The sequence below is a fragment of the Rhinolophus sinicus genome, linkage group LG02, assembly GCF_036562045.2.
Source record: "Rhinolophus sinicus isolate RSC01 linkage group LG02, ASM3656204v1, whole genome shotgun sequence".
In the NCBI taxonomy this organism is placed as follows: Eukaryota; Metazoa; Chordata; class Mammalia; order Chiroptera; family Rhinolophidae; genus Rhinolophus; species Rhinolophus sinicus.
In genome coordinates this window covers 31,877,343-31,895,976 of record NC_133752.1, presented here as the reverse complement: position 1 = coordinate 31,895,976, position 18,634 = coordinate 31,877,343, and the positions used below count along the sequence as shown (strand labels likewise).

At 33.8% G+C, this 18,634-nt stretch overlaps 1 protein-coding gene across 6 annotated transcripts in view; it reads left to right on the top strand.

Annotated features, from left to right (window-relative positions):
- GSTCD (glutathione S-transferase C-terminal domain containing) overlaps positions 1 to 18,634 on the top strand; it is a 111,837-nt gene that overhangs the window by 80,275 nt on the left and 12,928 nt on the right. For all 6 annotated transcript variants that reach the window (XM_019738934.2, XM_074322794.1, XM_074322789.1 and 3 more), the window contains 3 exons: positions 6,050 to 6,165; positions 6,325 to 6,369; positions 8,388 to 8,516. In XM_019738934.2, the coding sequence (XP_019594493.2) occupies positions 6,050 to 6,165; positions 6,325 to 6,369; positions 8,388 to 8,516 (290 nt within the window). The remainder of the gene's footprint in view (positions 1 to 6,049; positions 6,166 to 6,324; positions 6,370 to 8,387; positions 8,517 to 18,634) is intronic.

Genomic DNA, 18,634 nt, shown 5'->3' with positions numbered 1-18,634 from the left:
TAACCTAAATCTTATGAGACACCAAATTGGAAGCCAAATTGAAGATTACTTGAATGATTACTCAAAAAGTTAGTGAAACTACTAAAATACCTTACTGTTGTTAATTCAAGCGTCTAAAAAAGAGGAAGAAATAAATACCTAAACTATTTTCTAGAGTTAACATTTTTGTTCTAAATCATTTCAGTTTGATCTTGTGGGCAACTTGGAAAGTATTGTGAACAGTTTTTAAAAAACTAAGTTCCAGAGCAAAGTAATGTTTACTTTGTGCCATGTAAATAATATGTGCATGAAATAAAAATATATATATTCAGTTAACTCTGGGATCTGGTATTCTGAAATCAGAATGCTTTATTCATCTTAGAGGGAAAAAAACAGCAAGAATCAGAAAGTTTTAAAATTTCCACTATTTACTGTATCTAAACTCTTCTATAAACAAAACAGAAGTTTTGATTTGGCAAATAATGTGACTACACTTTCCTCAACTTTTGTCCCCCATGTTGCCTAAATATTTTTCAGTTATTTGCTTTTTTAAAGTTGCTCTCAAAGTAGATATGGAAGGGTGAAGGTACATGCTATATCTACTGAGCGTCTGCAGTGCTGTACCATGAAAGATTTTCCCAATCTATTTTCATTTCTTTCTGCCTGGATAATCTGATTTTGCAACAAATTGATTGCTCGACCTCCCCATGTCACATTTCTATAAAATCAAAAAGGTTGCTTATAGTCCCAAGGTAGGGAAATGGTCTCTTTCTAGAAAGGATGACACTCAAAGGTCAATCCATTAAACAGAGTGACCTACGAGACCTCCAAATAATGCCTTAGTGATATATTCCAAAATGTTGAAGTTCAAAACTTAAATTGATCCTTTTTACTGGTAAGCCTGCCCTTGGAAATTTTATTTAGAAGAAAAACTTAAAGGAAATGCATTTTATGACTGATTCTGAAGAATTAATTTCATTTCCCAAGATGTAATCGTTAGGGAAATCCCTCACTTCCCTGCTAGAAAGCCACTCATTTCCTTGAACTCTCACAACTAAAAAAAAAGGCACCACCACTGAAATTCTGAAATCATGATTAATCAGTCATTTGTTTAAGGAACAGCAGATCATATTGGAAAGAAGACTGAACCTGAAATTAGAAATCCTCGGTTAGAGTCCCAGCTTCACCATTTACCTGCTGTGTGTGTCTTTGAACAAGTGCTAAGTCTGAGCAACCTCTTTAGTGTTCAATGTCCTTATTTGCAAAATAAGGAAAATGTCATCCACTCTGGCAACCAGACAGAGTTCTGAGGTTAGATGATATATCAAGTATGCAAAAGCTGAATAAATTGCAAAGCGTGATATAAACAGGAAGTATTATCAGTCATTTTAGAAGCTTTGACGAAAGATACATGGATTTTTGTAAGTCAGCGTTGTTAAAATTTCATCATAAATATATTGTACAATGTGGTTAGTAAGATATATTTTCTAAGTTCAAATATAATGTTTTGTACTAATTAAACAAGATATAACTTCATTAAAGACAGAAACCAAGTGTCATACATCTTTGTGTCTCTAACTTTGTCTAGAACAGTTCTGTGTAGGTCAAGTTGGTTGGTTCATTTGGTGGTTGAATGATTGATGGAGAAAGATATTTGTGAAGTCCTTATTCTTCATTTTATGGAAGAATCAATTGGTCCCTTTTTACATTTTGAATTTCTAGTTAGCATTTATTGAATGCTCTTAATTTATATAACAAACCTAGCAGGGTGAAGAAAACCATCGCACTGTCACACTGTGGTTGATTTCATAGGCTGCACTGTGGGCTGTGTGGATGGGCTGGAGGTGGGGGAAATGGGAAGAGGTATCAGATGACTAGTATTCACTGTTGCGAGAATATTATCACTGTCAGGTCACCACGGCTAAGAGGATTAGTGATGCTGACCTGCAACTGGCTTTAAAAAAGCTAAGTCCAAAGAACTATTATAAATGTTTAGTATATTCAACAATTCATCTTCAAAGTTTAATACTTTGCCATAATCTAACGTGTAAAGTTTATGTTGCTGCTTAGTTTCATGCATCCTCTCAGGAATTTCTTTAGGAATTTTATTCCTACCTTTCTAGCTTTTGATACAGTTTTAAAATAGCTGCTTTCTTATTTCTAAACAAGAGTTTTCAGGAGCCTTTCCATCCCCACCTATGTAAAACATTGTTTCATAGTTGACTTCTTTTACTATTGTAACAAATACAGAGGCATAGCATTGGTATCTAACGTGTTTCATACTTAGTACCTGCAAAAGTTAGCATACTGTCTTGAAATGCAGTTCAAGTCATAATTGCAGAGAAAAGTCATTCATTAAACTTTTATTGAACACCTGCTATGTGCCTATCAGTCTAATACTGTTTTCACTTAACTGGATCCAAATTTATGAGTTACAAGAAAAATCAACTGTATGTTATTTCAGGGACACAGAAGCAATTTTAGCTAATGGTTCTTTTTTGGTATATTATAGTCAATTGTGGTTAGGTATCATTTCATGTTTTCTTATTTTTTACTGAGGTATAATTGACATATATTAGTTTCAGGTGTACCACATGATGATCTAATATTTGTATATCTTATAAAATGATCATCACAATAAATCTAGTTAGCACCTGTCACTATATGTAGTTACAGGATTTTTAAAATTGTTATGAGAACTTTTAAGATCTACTTTCTTAACAACTTTCAAATAGGCAATACAATATTATTACATCCCCATGACTTATTTATTTATAACTGGAAGGTTGTACCTTTTGACTCCCTTTACCCATTTCACCCACCCTTGCACCCCCATATCTGGGAACCATCGATCTGTTCCTTTTCGATTCCACATAAAAGTGAGATTATATGGTATTTGTCTTTCTCTGTCTGTTGTTTAGAAAGGCTACAACATAGAGTATATATAATGAAAGTAGAAAGAGGTAAAGTTGACAAACTAACAGGGCCCAGAGCATTGAGACTTTATTTTTTGTTTGTTTATTTGTTTGTTTGTCTTGTTTTGTTTTTGCCAAAAGTTTTGGCAAAATTTTTTTTCTTAAGTCAGAGAGAAGCTTCTAGTAAAGTAGTCCAGTGTGTATCCAAGCACCCAACCCTTTTCCTTTCCCTGTAAGGTACACCATTCATGGTACTTAGGTGTTCATATTAAGAAACAAAAAATTTGAGAACTGCCTGAGCTTGAGCATAATTTCCTATAAACAGAGCAGGTGTTCTGGCTGCACGTGTGCACGTTTCCCATCCAGGGTTTTTGCTTTTGTTTGTTTGTTGAGTTTTTGTTTTGTTTTTTTCATTTTGTTTTGCTTTATTTGATGCTTTGTACTAATCAAAAATGTTGGTGTTCTAACATGGCTCTTCCTTAGCTTGAAAACTGTCCCCTTTATCCTTGTACTTTCTTTCGGGTCAGTGCAAACACTGTTGAAGTTGTCTACATCATCCGGATGCTCCTACCTTGAATGAGACAAGGAGGAGACTTCAGTGTGGGAGACTTACATCACAGAACAAATGAGGTTACTTGTATTAAAACATTTGATCCTTGAGTTATTTTTTTCGTGATGACACCTACAGAATCATCAATTTTAATGAAACTAAAAATACGTTGTGATTGTATGCTTATAAATGGTGTCTTAGGCACAAGTATGTTGGATATAAATGGAAAGTAGAATTTGATTTTTAGATTCATACCATATCTCAAAATGGTATTAATTTCTGACCTGGTTCTGTGTATTTGATATCCTGTTCATGTTTCTAAGAGTTTCATAATATTTATAAAATTGGGATGGGGAGAAGGAATGTTTTATTAGAGGTAGTTTTTCCATAAAGCATCTGGACATCGTATTTACCTCAATCTGTGAATAGTATGTGCAGTTTAATAGTCTCACTACTTAAACACAACCCTGAGCACTACTCTCTGCCTTCAAGCCTCATTTCAGCACGGATTCTGTATATGCAAAGATGCAATCTTAGCAAGAAAAACAGGATATTCTTCAACATTTGCTCTTGAAACAGACCTAAGAAAGTTACGTAATTCTAAATGTATAATAAAAATATAGTACAGAACTGTTCCATTAAGTAAATTTTCTTTTCTTATCTTCTTGCTCTTAACAAAAGATAATTCCTCTTGACCTTGTTTTGTGAAAATCCTTTGGCTAATAATTGCTAAGCAATCTACACACAGAACACAGACTGAAGTGCGTGTGCTCAGCCCTTGGCACTCAGTGGCTCCATTTAATACCAGCACTGGTGATTCCAGCTCTCCCAAGGGGCTCAAAAGTACTTCTCCTTTTTTGCCTCTGACCCCCTCTTCCTCCCTCCCTTCCTTGTTCTTATTCTTCCTCCTCCAAATAAAAGCCGTCTTGCCATAAAAAATAAGGTTGATTTATGAATGGATGGATAGAGGGATACAGGTGTGATAAACCAAGCATAGTAAGTTGTTAATGGTAGAATCTAGGAGAAATGTATAAAGGTGTTCATTGTAAGATTCTTTCAGATTTGCTATGTGTTTGAAAATGGTCATAATAAAATCTCCTATGAATTGTTATCCACGAAGGGTTGGATGACAGAGACGTTCACTTACTCTAGGTTTAAAATTTTTACTATTAGAGAAAAGTGAAAATAATTCATTTTAGAGCTACATGACATTGTCTTCACAAATGGCGTCACCAAGTTAGTGATTTAAATGCTCTTCATGTTTGAAATGCACATTAAGCCATGCTAAATTAAATAATTAAGAATGTGCACAGCAATTCAACTGTATGATAACCACATCATTGCAATAGGAAATTGGTCACATAAGTATGGTATACATAGTCAATGGAATACTATGCAGCTATTAAAATATACAGTATAAAAACAAATGTACTGACACAGAAAGATTTATAATACTTTATATGCTGTCTAGAAAATTATGAATTTAAGGATATGCCTAGAAGAACATATATACAAAAATATTACCTCTGAATTATGAGATTATGGATCTTTTTCTCTTACATGGACCTTTTTTTTAATGCATATTTTCTATTTTTTCCTAAAATAAAAGTTTCCCAATGCTTTTATTTTACTAACATAAGAAAGAAGGAAAACAGAATAGACAAATAAATCCAAAAGGCCGTGCTCTTTTTCTGTGAAAATGGAGCAGGGAGACCTTGTTATCTTTAAACAATGTTGGATCAAGCCAAAAAGATTATCTGGGTTTTTTATCTATTTCACTGAAATCTGCTCTTTTACATTTTCTTAATCTTGCTCTTAAAAAAATGTGCATTTGAAATATATTAAAACAAATAATTTCATCCATTCTTCTGAAGATATATTAATGGACTTGACTAGTGGCTTTTGAAAGGAAAGTGCAGATGTTTTCATGCTGCCAGGCCCAAGGCATTTCATATTTGGAAATGCCCTATCTTTAATCACTAATCACATTAAATTTCTGTGTCTGACTCACGAGGAAAGGACGGTTCAAAGCAGAAACAGGAAAACCCAATTTCTCTCTAAATATAATAACCATTGATGTATTTCAAACAATGTGACACCTATATTCCAAGTGTCCTAACCAGGCAGGAGTTCAAGGATGTGCCGGTTAAATAATATAAAATGTTTTTATTTGTTATAGACCTCTTTTTCCCAAAGAGATTTAAGCAATGTGCTAAAATTAGGTAATTTATACAGTAGCCCTTTGAGGGGGATAGAGGGAAGAGACTATTAACTGGTTTTATTCATCTAATAAGCATTTATTGAACAATTACTTTATGACTCTGAACTTAATGTTCCACTTCCTGTTTTCCTCTTTAGGAGACATTTCTTTTTTCATAAATTTTCTGTCAACAGCTATTGGACAAGACTAAAAGTAAAAATAAGCAAAAAATAGAGTTGATCTCTGGGTTCCTGTTCTCTTTTCTTCTCATAATGAAATGTATGGAATTTATAATGCATTTACATATTCACCCCGGCTTCCTGCATGTTGGTAGTCTATTCTAGAAGTGCCTTCTCAGTCCTGCACAATATGCATTTCATTGACTTCACCTCTTGCCTTTCCCAGGTAAAATGTCCTGTGATCGAGCTTTGAGGAAGCAGCAACAGTTAAACAACCTTGTGTATGTGGTGACAAATCAAGCCAAACCTGGTGACAGAATTGTGGATTTCTGCAGCGGTGGGGTATTATACCTTTTGTATTCTCTTTAGCCTTTCCAAGACTAAGTGACTTTACTATATTACATTCAAGGTCGTGCTTTTATTTGGCAAGACTGTTGTCTCAGAATGAGCAAAAAGCCTTAGGGACCAACGTCAACTTGTTTCTTCTTCTGTCTCTTTCAGGGCCACGTTGGGATTGTACTTGCTTACACACTGCCATCATGCCAGGTAAAGTCTGAATAATAGATAAAAGGAAACATGGGAAAACTACATGATTCAGTGAGCTGTGTCTGGCTTATTCCTTCTCTTTGAGTTTGTAATCATTCACCCAGGTCAAATGTCTAGCACAGGCCTTTCCTTTTTTCTTTGACCTAACTTCTAAGATTCAGAATCTTAAGGAAACAAAATGTGTAGTAGGATCACAAGAGTTTTCAACTTTTATAAAAGGGTTATATTTTAAAATAATTTTTAAAATAACTATTCCCTTGTTTAATAAACTAATGATAAAACTAGTTTAATAATCAACATAATTTTATACTGGAAATACTAGCTTCTGAAACTTATTGAGCATATTCTTTTGGTATCTTGACTGTCATCCATTGTACCAAAATAGTAACAACAATAACAAAAATTTGTAAAGAAAATTATAAACCCCAGTCTACCACACTGATCCATCAAATGATTTTCTCCCTGTTTTCTCATTAAGTCTTTGTCCATGACGATGCTTGTTGTTGCAAATTGTAAAAATGCAAATACAATTTTTGTTGCCTGTTTTCACTCAGTATGGTATCATAAATGATTTTCCATATTGCAAATAGTTTTAAATATTTTCATTTAAATATCACTAACATGTGACTACATAATGTGTTTTTAAGGAAATGTACCGTAATTTATGCAATCACTGCCATTATTTATTAGAAGTCTGCGCTATTTTCAGTCTTCTGCCATATTAAATCATTTCCTCACAGGGACCATCTTTTAACATAAACGTCTAGAATTTGATGTCATTTTTGAAAGAACACAATTGAGCTGAGGCAGAGTTTTTGCTTGTCAGCTCTCTGGAAGGTGCAAAATAATTACAGTGATTACTCCTATCCCAGAAGAAAAAAAATGTGGAAGAGCTCATGGACTGGCAAGAATGACATGTAACAGAATGATGGTGGTTAGGGGGATGGTATTATTCTTTTTCCTTAGAAAATGAAGAGCAAAATAAATAGGGACTCCTGGGAGAACCAGACAAGTGACTGTGTTATTATTAAGGAAAGCAATGATTTCATGGTTGGAGTAAGAGGAAGAAAACTCAAAGGAGATCCTGGTGAAAGAGTCAGGGGGACATGGTGTGTTTTTTTCCCACTCCTAACTGTTCTGGAAACAGAGACATTAAAACTGGAAAAGGGAAGTCTTGGCTAGAATAACAGCGGGAAAGCTTCTGGCACCAAGTGTACTCTGACAGGTGTTTCATACAGAGATCCAGGATTTGTCCATAAAGACAAGCATAAGAACAAAAGAAGGGTAGAACTGAGAATGATAGTAGTGATGAAAGTAACTGAATTCTGCCCACTTGTCTCCACCCAAACCAATGATCCTCTCCATCTCCTGGGTTACTGTGAGAGACCCCTAACTGGTTGTGCTGCCTTCTGCCTCACTCCTCCCGATCCATTCTGTCCATGGCAGCAACTGAAACTGCTTTTATCACCCATGATCTGGCTCCTGTTACCTCTCGAGCCTTATTTCCACCCTCCACAACCTGTCACCCCTACCCACCATCACCATTACACACTGTAGCCCAGCTGTGCCAATTTTCTCAGTTCTTCAAATGCACTCTGTCTTTCTCACCTTGGGCCTTCATACCTGTATCCCTGCTTGAAACACTCCTTCATTCCCCAGCTAATTTCTATTCATTGTTCAGGCCTCAGTTAATATGTTACTTTTCCACATTAAATGACTGAAACTTTCCTTAGTCATAAGCCTGAGTGCTCTGATAACACATTATATGTCTGTCTTTCATTAAGCACTTATCACTGTGTTGTAATTGCCTGCTTCACCTATATCATGACAACTGCAAGCTTCAGGAGTTCGAGGACCTTGTTCATTTTTGTACCACAGTATCTGGGATACTTCCTGGCACAGGGTGAACGTCAATATATGTTTCTACATTATTAAAGCTATGTAATACAGTAATAATACTTTGCCCTAATGTCTGAATTATGTTACTGAGTATACTTTGTTTCCTGGATGAAATCTAGGTTATATTAATAGAAAACAAGGAATTGTCATTAATTCGTGCTAAGAAGAGAAGTGACGAACTAGGTCTAAGCAACATTTGGTTCATTCAAGCAAATATGGAGTATTTTACGGGGATGTTTAATATTGGGGTAAGTAATGAAGCAATTTCAATTTCCTTATTTAAATAAATAAGAAAATATATGCCTGGTTGTAAATAAAGGAGATACTTTTATATTCTTCACTAAACAAATTTATAACTTTCATTTTCTATTATTGATACAGTACAGCATGTTAATGAATATTATTTTTTATAACACTTTATCATTACATGATAGTGATAACATTTGTTCTTCAACCAGATGAGAACTTTATTTTTTCACTGCAAAATAACCAGTGCCTAGAACAGTGTTTGACACGTTGCTAGTGCTTACAAAATAGTTACTAATTGAATGGATGGATGAATTCTAATGAAGATGCTAGCCCTTGATTTATTCTACATTTTTAGGAGATAATGAAAGAGAAGAAAAATAAAGAGGATAAGTGAAAAACATAACTTGTTAGTAACCTGTAAATACTAGAGTTGCCTTTAGATATTTACTTTAGTTAGGATTTTATATCTACACGTTTTTAATTTCCAAGAGACAGAACGTATATTGGTCATGATTCTGCCAACTCATTTAAACCCAAGATTGTAAATAATTGAGTAGAATAGAGTTTCATTAAGATGTTAGTGTTGCTCCTGTTCCTTGTATTTGTTTTAAGTAATGTTTTTCTGATTTGTATAGGAGTATATGCTCAATAGAGAATACACAATAATATGAAGAAGAATCACCAGTACTTCTATTATTTAATACTGTCAAAAACACTGAGATAAAGACTGTCAAAAACCTTTGACAGTATTCATGCACACATACAAATGCATATTTACACATAAGTTAACATCACTGAGATTATTCTACATAGACCCTGCTTTAACTAAACATTGTCACAAATCTTTTCCCTACTAATTAATCATGTTTCTTTTTTTCTTATTGTAATGTAATTATTACAATGAGGATCTTTTGCATCGCTTAAGACATTTAAGACTTCTGATACATTTGGAAAATCACTTTCCAGGAAGGTTGTGCTAATTTGCATTTCTGACTGTGTATGTTCACATAACATGCACAGTGGGCTTGTCTAGGTGGAACTCTGTCCAGTTTCAGAAGCTCAGACCTTTTGTAGTACGTCTGATTTTTTCCAGTGACGTTCATCTCTTAACTATCAGCTACTGAAAATTTGTGGGGTTTGTGGTTATTTCTTATCGTCTGAAAAGTATGCAGTTTCTTTCCTTTATAGACATGATCTAGATTGGTTCTCTCAAGCCAAACCTATACAAAGAGAAGTAAACTTTAAGAAAACTGTTAATAGGGTAACTGTTCATAAGGAAACTCAGGAAGCTGTAGACATCTGATCCAGTAAATTCAAATTAAATATATATTTATGTGCAGCTTAAATTTAACATAAATGTTGAAGTAAAGGTTAAAGCTTCTCCCATGAAATGAGCCAATGAGACAGTGCCCATGTACCAGCACACCAGGCAGAATGTTTAAGGTAGCATGCATATTGCTGCCCATTTACTCACCTCTCAAATCACAAAATTCCCAGCCTATCAGCCATACATCTCTTTACCCTTCTCTGGCTTATAGATGTTAAATCATTGTGACATGTGTTTTTAACTTCCAAGGTCATAATTCACTAGTAACACTAACTCAAAATGTATGTCTTTTGGAAGTGATATTTTCTCTACATTTCATAATAATATATCCATATTTTTTTTTACTTTCATAATTTCTTTTGTCAAGATATATAGAAAATGAACTAAAATTACTTGGAGGATTATACCAAAATTAAATTTACTCTCAAGAAAATAATTTGCCTAAGAGGATAACTGAGGGATTGTCACTAGATAAATCAAACTAAATGCATTAGTGGTTCTAACTCTTTTATTAAATAGATTCCAATGAAAGTAGTATAGCTAGAGAGGAAATCAGAATAACCAGGTATTGGAAATTCATTAAAACTCCATTAATCCCTGGTTTTTCGACATTTCAAATAAGGGTTTCATTGGCATATATATTTGTTTAGTAAATGTGTTTTTCTTTTACTATTTCTCTTTACATATAAAAATTAATGATATAAACAAGATTTTGAGGAGAGAATTTTAAAGTCTTAGAACCAACTATCTTTAGGAACTTTAAACAAGTAATTTATATATAAAAGATAAAAATACTAATTACTAGTTTTATCTCCACTAATACAACCTGTATTATGCAAAAACAAATAGCTTTACAAATTTTGTTACACTAATTTGATTTCAAATAATGCAAGAGAACAAATCTAAATAGATCTTTTCGCAGTCTTCTAACACCCCCACCAACTGTACCTCCCCCACATATCCAGAATCAATGAGGTAATGACTGTTTATTCCATGGTCACTTTGTAGTTTCTGATTAACATAGTGCTTATTTGAGAAATATATTTCTTTATAAATACAAATGCTTGATAAGCATATAAAGTCTCTAATAACCCAATACATTTCATCTTGAACAACAATGATATTCCATTTTTACTCTTAAAACTTGCAAAGATTTTTGAAATATTATTACTTATTGATTGCAAGGCTTCTGTGACATGGGCTTAATTATACGTATTTTTAAATTTTTCACGTACATGATATTTGCAATGATTTGCTAACAACATGACAAATTAGTTATAATAGTAAAAAGAGAAAATTGAATAAACATCTGGTTAAGAGTATGGATTTTAACATTAGGCAACCTTGTGCTAAAGTCTCAGCTTGGTCACTTAATAGCTGCATAGTCTTGAGCAATTCATTTAAACTCACTAGTCCTCAGTTTTTCCATCTATTAAGTAGGTATGAAACACATGGCACATAGGATGTTGATACAATGTATTTGAAGCACTTAGCAGGTTGCCTGGCACTTAGGAAGTACTCCGTAAGTTGGGCCTCTTCTTACTCTGTGCACTGTGATCTCAACCATGCAAAATCTGCATCAAAAAAAAGAATGGAGGAAATTATTCTATTATGTAATTTTTTAAAGGTGGCTAGCTCTATATACTATGTAATAATATTTTCTTTATTATTTTCAGTATTCTCAAATTGTCCCAAATTTAACGTGTTGTTTTTTATTCATAATAATGTAAGCAACAGAGAATAAACAAATATATGTTTAATATTTTATAGATAGATAGATAGCTTATTTAGCCAAGAAATACTAATAGGGTCCTAAGGATTACTACAAAGTATCTAAAAGAATTCTCAACATATAAGATATATATATCTATATGTATATATGTGCATATATACATGTATATTATATGTCATATATAAATATATATATTATTTCTTTCAAAACAAGTATTTGATTATTATAAAAATACCTTTTGATTGACTTATTCTGATTTTGATTATGACTATTAATGCCCTAAGGGAAATTTAAAATTCTTTTGAAAAGTAAAATACATCCAAGAAGAATTTTTTCCTTCCAATTTCAATATACGCAGCTATGTGACCCTGAATTGAGTTTGTGTTATGGACTGAATATTTCTGTCTACTCCCAGAAAAATTTGTAAGTTGAATTCCTAACCTGTAGTGTGATGGTATTAGGTAGTTAGTCTTTGGGAGGTAATTAGACCATGAAAGTGGAGCTTTTAAAAATGGAATGAATGCCCTTATAAGAAGAGAAAAAAGACTTTGCTTTATGTCTCTGCTCTCCATTATGTGAAGATACAGCTGGCCATCTGCAAACCAGAAAGGGGGTTCTCACCAGACATCAGACCTGCCAGCATCTTGATCTTGGACTTTCCAGTCTCCAGAACTAGAAGAAATAAATGTTTGCTGTGTGAGCCACTCAGTCTATGCTAATTTTTAAAACAACAGACCAAACTAAGACAGTATGTACCGATTAATATACCCTTAAAGGGCAACTTATAAAATATTGCTTTAAAAAACAAACAATTAATAAAATCATATGATCATCTCAATAGATGCAGAAAAAAGAATTTGACAAATATTCAACATCCATTTATGATAGAAACTCTCAACAAAGTGGATATAGCAAACATCATACTCAGTGGTGAAAAGCTGAAAGCTTTTCCTCTATAGTCAGGAATAAGACAAACATGCCCACTGTTGCTGTTTTTATTCAACATAGTATTGTAAGTCCTAGCCATAGCAATCAAACAAGAAAAAGAAATAAAGGCATCCAAATTGGAAGGGAAGAAATAAAACTGTCACTATATGGAGATGATATGATACTATATATAGAAAACCCTAAACTCTACCAAAAAACTATTAGAACTAATAAATGAATTCAGTAAAGTTGCAGGATACAAAATTAATAAACAGAAATCTATTGCATTTCTATATACTAACAACAAACTATCAGAAAAATAAATTAAGAAAACAGTCCCATTTACAATTGCATCAAAAAGAATGAAATACCTAGGAATAAATTTAAACAAAGATGTGAAAGATCATACTCTTAAAACTATAAGACAGTGGTGAAAGAAATCGAAGACAACACAAATAAATGGAAACATACACTGTGTTCATGGATAGGAAGAATTAATGGTATTAAAATGTCCACACTACCCAAAGCAATCTACATAGTCAATGCAATACCAGTCAAAATACCAATAGCATTTTTTACAGAACTAGAACAAAGAATCCTAAAATGTATATGGAACCACAAAAGATCGTGAATAGCCAGAGTAATAATCTTGAGAAAGAAGAACAAAGCTGGAGTTATCACACTTTCTGTCAGAACGGCTATTATGCAAAAGGAAACAAATAACCAGTGTTGGCAAGGATATGAAGAAAAGGGAACCTTCATACACTGTTGGTGGGAATGTAAACAGACACAGCCTCTATGAAAAACAGTATGCAGGTTTCTCAAAAAACTGAAAATAGAATTACCATACAATCCAGCAATCCCACTTCTGGGTATTTATTTCAACAAATTTATTTCAAGAAATTGGAAACACTAATTTGAAAAGATATATGCACCCCCATGTTTATTGCAGCATCATTTATAATAGCCAAGATATGGAAGCAACATAAGTGTCCATGAATAGATAAAGAAGATTTGTCATATATGTGCAATGGAATACTACTCAGTCATAAAAAAAAAATGAAATCTTGCCATTTGTGACATAGCTGGAACTAGAAAGTGTGCTAAATGAAATAAGTCAGACAGAGAAAGACAAATAGCACACATGATTTTACTTATATGTGGAATCTAAAAAACAAAATAAATGAACAAACAAAACAGAAAGAGACTCACACACATGGAACAAACAATGGTTTCCAGAGGGAAGAGAGGTAGAGGTAAGAAAAAAAAAGTGGACTTTCTAAGACTTTTTTAAAAAGAGATTTATTATTGCCTATTTATCCCTAGTGGAATAAATAGTCCTTGTTATTGTGAAAACTTACTTTACAGGATTATGCTTTTTAAAACCTAATTTACAATGTGTATCGATGCCTATGCTCTCAAATAATATTACAAAAAGCTTGTTGTCAAACATTACAGAAAGGGCCATGACTATGGAAAAATATACTTCGCATCAAAAAAACAAAAACTGTCAATGCTAAACAATCTGCCCACCAAAATGTTTTAGTTTAATAAGTTCAACAATAAAATAGAGTCATCTCAACTAGGGGATAAGGTATTGATTTTTAACAGTATGGTGTATATTTTCTATTTATCAATATATATCAAAATCTTAGAAGAGCTTATTTTCAAGTTATCTATACTTAATTTTTCCTATGTTTACCCATAGTGATTTTAATATGATTGTTTATGATTCATCAGTGCTAAGTGCTTAATTACAAGCTCATTTCTAATTATTTGTGTTAGTGTACAATTAGAAGAAGCTTATGCAATTATAGAATGTAATTTAGTAACAATTTCAGTGAGTAATTTATATAATCATTTTTAAAATATAAGGAACTTGAGAAATCATATTCCTGCAAACACAATTTAGAAAAATCACTAAAGCAAAATGAAGGATTTCCCAAGTGAAGAGTGCAGATAGAGGTACTTCAACTCACTTCTCCCCAAGAAAGATCACACCCCCAAATAATGATGAGAACAACCAGAAAAATCATACTCTGTCATTGATGAAATTATGTTTGACATTCTGTACAACAACTTGAACAACAGTATATGAAAGCAGAAAGCACGTTGAAGAAAAATGATAAATTATTGAGTAGAGCAAAGGAAGATCAAACTTAAATACATGGGGAGAGGGAATGGCAAGAGGGCTATCAGGAAATAAGTCACTTTGCTCTCATAGAATCCCAGAAAATTTTAGGAATTCAGGACACCAGAAATCTCAGAGAAGGGATAAAGAGGGGCTGAAATCATATGTAATTTAAAAATATTTAGAGACCCAGGTCCCCACTCCCATCATGGGTAGACAGGTAACTGTTTCTCCCTGCACCTGCAAGAGAGACCTGAAGTTTATTCTATGAGGAAACTGACCCAAGACGCTCCAAGTGTAGTGATGTGAGGCACACAGGAGGGCAAGTGTGATGTGCCATATTGAAAACAAAAACCCAGTGAGAATCTGCAGACCGAATAATGGACATATCCTCCCCACACACAACCCACTCCACCATTTGCCCTTAATTCCAGAATCTCAGAAGCTAGACTCAATCAAAGTGATTAAAAGATTCTCCTCTGAAGAATCAGAACTGTTCTCAGAGGAAAGAACTACAGATACTATAACTGTAATTAAAACAAACAGACAAAAACCAGCTTGTCACCTGATCACCCAATCAGTAGTGAAGCCCTCCAGTCTTCAAGCCTTTTAGCCAGAACTTCCCATCAACTTTCAGTCATTGGCTCTCTAATATGAACTGACAGCCAAGGAATATCAAACATGGAAAACTTCCAAAACAGAAGATAGAAACCAAAGCAACAAACATGACTAAAGGGTGTGATTCAGGGAGAGATCAGAAAAGATAATGCATTGATGAAACAAGGATAGAATGAAAAAAATAAATGAACCGTTAGAGAACAAGAGAGAATTTATTGGAAATTAAAAATATATTAACCAAAATACAAAAGTAGATATGAGAAACTCATTATTTGAGATCACAATTCTGAATTCTTTGGGTCAGTCAGTGAAACATTTATTTGCTACGACATCAGCTAAAAATTGATTAAATGGGATTTTCCTCCAGCACATTTGCCTTCATTAGATACTCATAGTTGGTTTTGACGCTGTTTCTACAAATTATTGAAATCTATCTAGTGTGTATTGTATTGATAAATCTATTCTATGCGTATTATATTATAAACTCCCTGAGTCAGATGGTTAAAATGTAATTAGAAATTAGATTTCATACAAATTACTGTGGATAAGAATGTTTTAAGAAAAAAAAATTGATGTATTTATCTTTGTTCCTTTCCTCCTTTGTCACTTCCTTTATGTGTGACCAGCACATATTGCATTCCTTTTTCTCGTAAGTCAGTGGTGATCCTAAAAGTGACATCCAGGAATTCTTCATTAAAAAAAGGTCCTTAAGGTTCCTTCCAGCTCCAAAGATCCTGATCGAAAAGCATGGCATACGTGATATAATGGAAAGAGTGTGAGCTTAAAATAACACAAATTTATTATCTTATAGTTCGATAGGTCAGAAGTCCAGGTGGGCTCACCTAGTTTCTCTACTCCAGGTGTCATTAGGTCAAAGTCAGGTGTTGGCTTGGTTTGGCTTTTGTCTGGAGGGAGAATCCACTTCGAGGATCATTCAGGTTGTTGGGAGAATTCAGTTCCAGGTGGTTGTAGGACTGAGATTCTGTTCCCTGAAGGCTCAGTGGGATGTTGTCAGCGTCTGCAGCGGCCCACATTCCTTGGCTCATGATTTCCTCAGCATGAAAGCCAGCAGTGGTGGGTCAGGTCTTTTTCATGCCTCAAATCTTTGACTTCTGTCTCATTCTCTTGCTTCCTGCCTGAGAAAGTTTTCTACTTTTAAGGTCTCATGTGATTAGATTGAATCCACCCACATAATCCAGGATAATCTTGGTGTTTTAAAGTCTTTAATCTTAGTTACATCTGCAAAAAATCCTTTTTTGCCATGTTGACAGGTTCCAGGTATTAGGATTTGGACATCTTTGGGGGATCAGTCTACCTACCGAACCATCCCTGTCTCACTCTCTCTCTCTCTTTTTTTTTCCTTGCTGTGTATTTGTTTACATAACTATACCATTTCTTCTTAAGTGTTTCCCATAGTGTGGATTTTGCTGATCACACACCTCGCTGCCCCCGGTGTTGTTTAACATATCACCCTATTCCCTATATTGTCTAGGAATTAAATCTCGATAGTAGAGACATAATCAGATCAGGTTCACTTTGGGGTAAGACTACATCGTAGGCGCTGGTATATTTTATCAGCAGGCACTTATATCTGATTGTCTCTTGTGTAACATTGGCAGCATATATGATCATTACCCCAGCTCTGTTATTTCAATAAGCAATGTGAAACGGTGATCTTCTAATTTTATCATTCTGTCCTCATTTACTTTCCTTTATCAATTATTTGGTCACACTGAAGTGTACTTCACAAAGGAAAGGCTAGAAAAAACTTATTTCTTTTCATATGTTTTCCAGTTCTCCAAGTGAGTTGGTTACCTACCAAAAGTGACCAGTTAGTTTTTTTTTCAGGATGATTATTGACTCATCAATTTAATATTTGAAATACTTCAATCCATCATAGTTATTGTTGTCAACGGATGCTCCAATATTCCCATCTTTGTTCGGTGAGAGGCTCTTAGAGTTGGCCCCTGAATCTTTTTGATAAGGCTTCAATAGTATTTTGTAGCAACCGTGCTTTCAATATACCAAGCTGTTCCAGCTCTTCTTGTGTATTTCCCACCTCATGTCTAGTCTGAGCCATTTCTCCATGGAGCTCTAAATTCTTCTAAAGGAAAATGCTATTTAAATTACCCCAGTTTAGGTACTAGGAATGGTCCTTGCTACTGGTTTGCTCTTTGTTTCTAGGCTTCTCAGTGGTCTGAGGCAGGCAATACTTTTTTTTCCCTTTAAACAAAATCATCATTGGTTCATACTAATACTTCCAATTTAAATCCAGGACTATGTGATTTTAACTTAGGCTCATTTATCTATTATATTATCTCTTCTTTCTCCTATGCTAAAATATAAAAGTTTGTTTCCCAATGACATCAGCATATTATTTGTTTTATCTCACAATATACACATTAGAGTTCTAAAGAAAACACAAGCACCAATGATGATTACTGAAAATAGTTTGAACATTTTTTAGCATTCTTGTTCATGTAATAATCCCCTCCATGGCCATGTATAGAGATGTTCCTCAATTCTTTTGAGAGCTGCAGAGTACTTCATTGTGTTTATTCACCAGTCCTCTGTCCATGGAAAATTGGCTTGTTTCCATTTTGTTGTTATTTCAAATACTGCCTCAATGAATAAATATTTTTATATTTTTGCCATTGTGTTCCCTGAACAAATTTTTAGAAGTGAGATCGCAAGTTACACATAGAATTTCACTGGGTATTGCTAAATCCTCCTCCATAGGGTTGTGACATTTATGTATTCCCACCAACAATATGTATAATAGTGTTTGTTTCTGCACAGCCTGGCCCATAGACAGACATCAAATTTTAGGATTTTTGGCACTCTAATGGGTGATAAGTAGTATCTTACTGTAGTTTAAATATATATTTCTCTTATTTGAGCAATATTAAATGATTGTGGTTTAAGGCCTTTTTGCATATTTTTTGTGTGTGTTGTCCAAATCTCTTGCCCATTTTACTATCAGATTATTGGGCTTTTTATTTTTAGAAGCTTGTTACATGTTTGGGATATTAATCCTTTGCTTATGCTATATGTTGCAAATCTTTTTCTCACTTTGTTGTTTTTCTTTTCACACATGGTTTTGGGGTGTGTTTTTTTTCTTTTTTGCCATTTAAAAGTTATTTTTCGTTTGTTTTTTTGTTTGTTTGTTTTACTTTGTCAAATTTATAAACCTTACCTCTTATTGCATGTGGATTTTCAGACATAGTTAAGAAAATATTTCCCATTCCCCTAGGTTATGGAGGAATTCACTCTTTTTTTTTTTTAATTTTAAATCTCTAATCCATTTGAAATTTAATATGTGTGGTGAGGGGAAAGAATCTCATTTTATTGTTCATATGGCTATCAGGTTAACCCAACATCA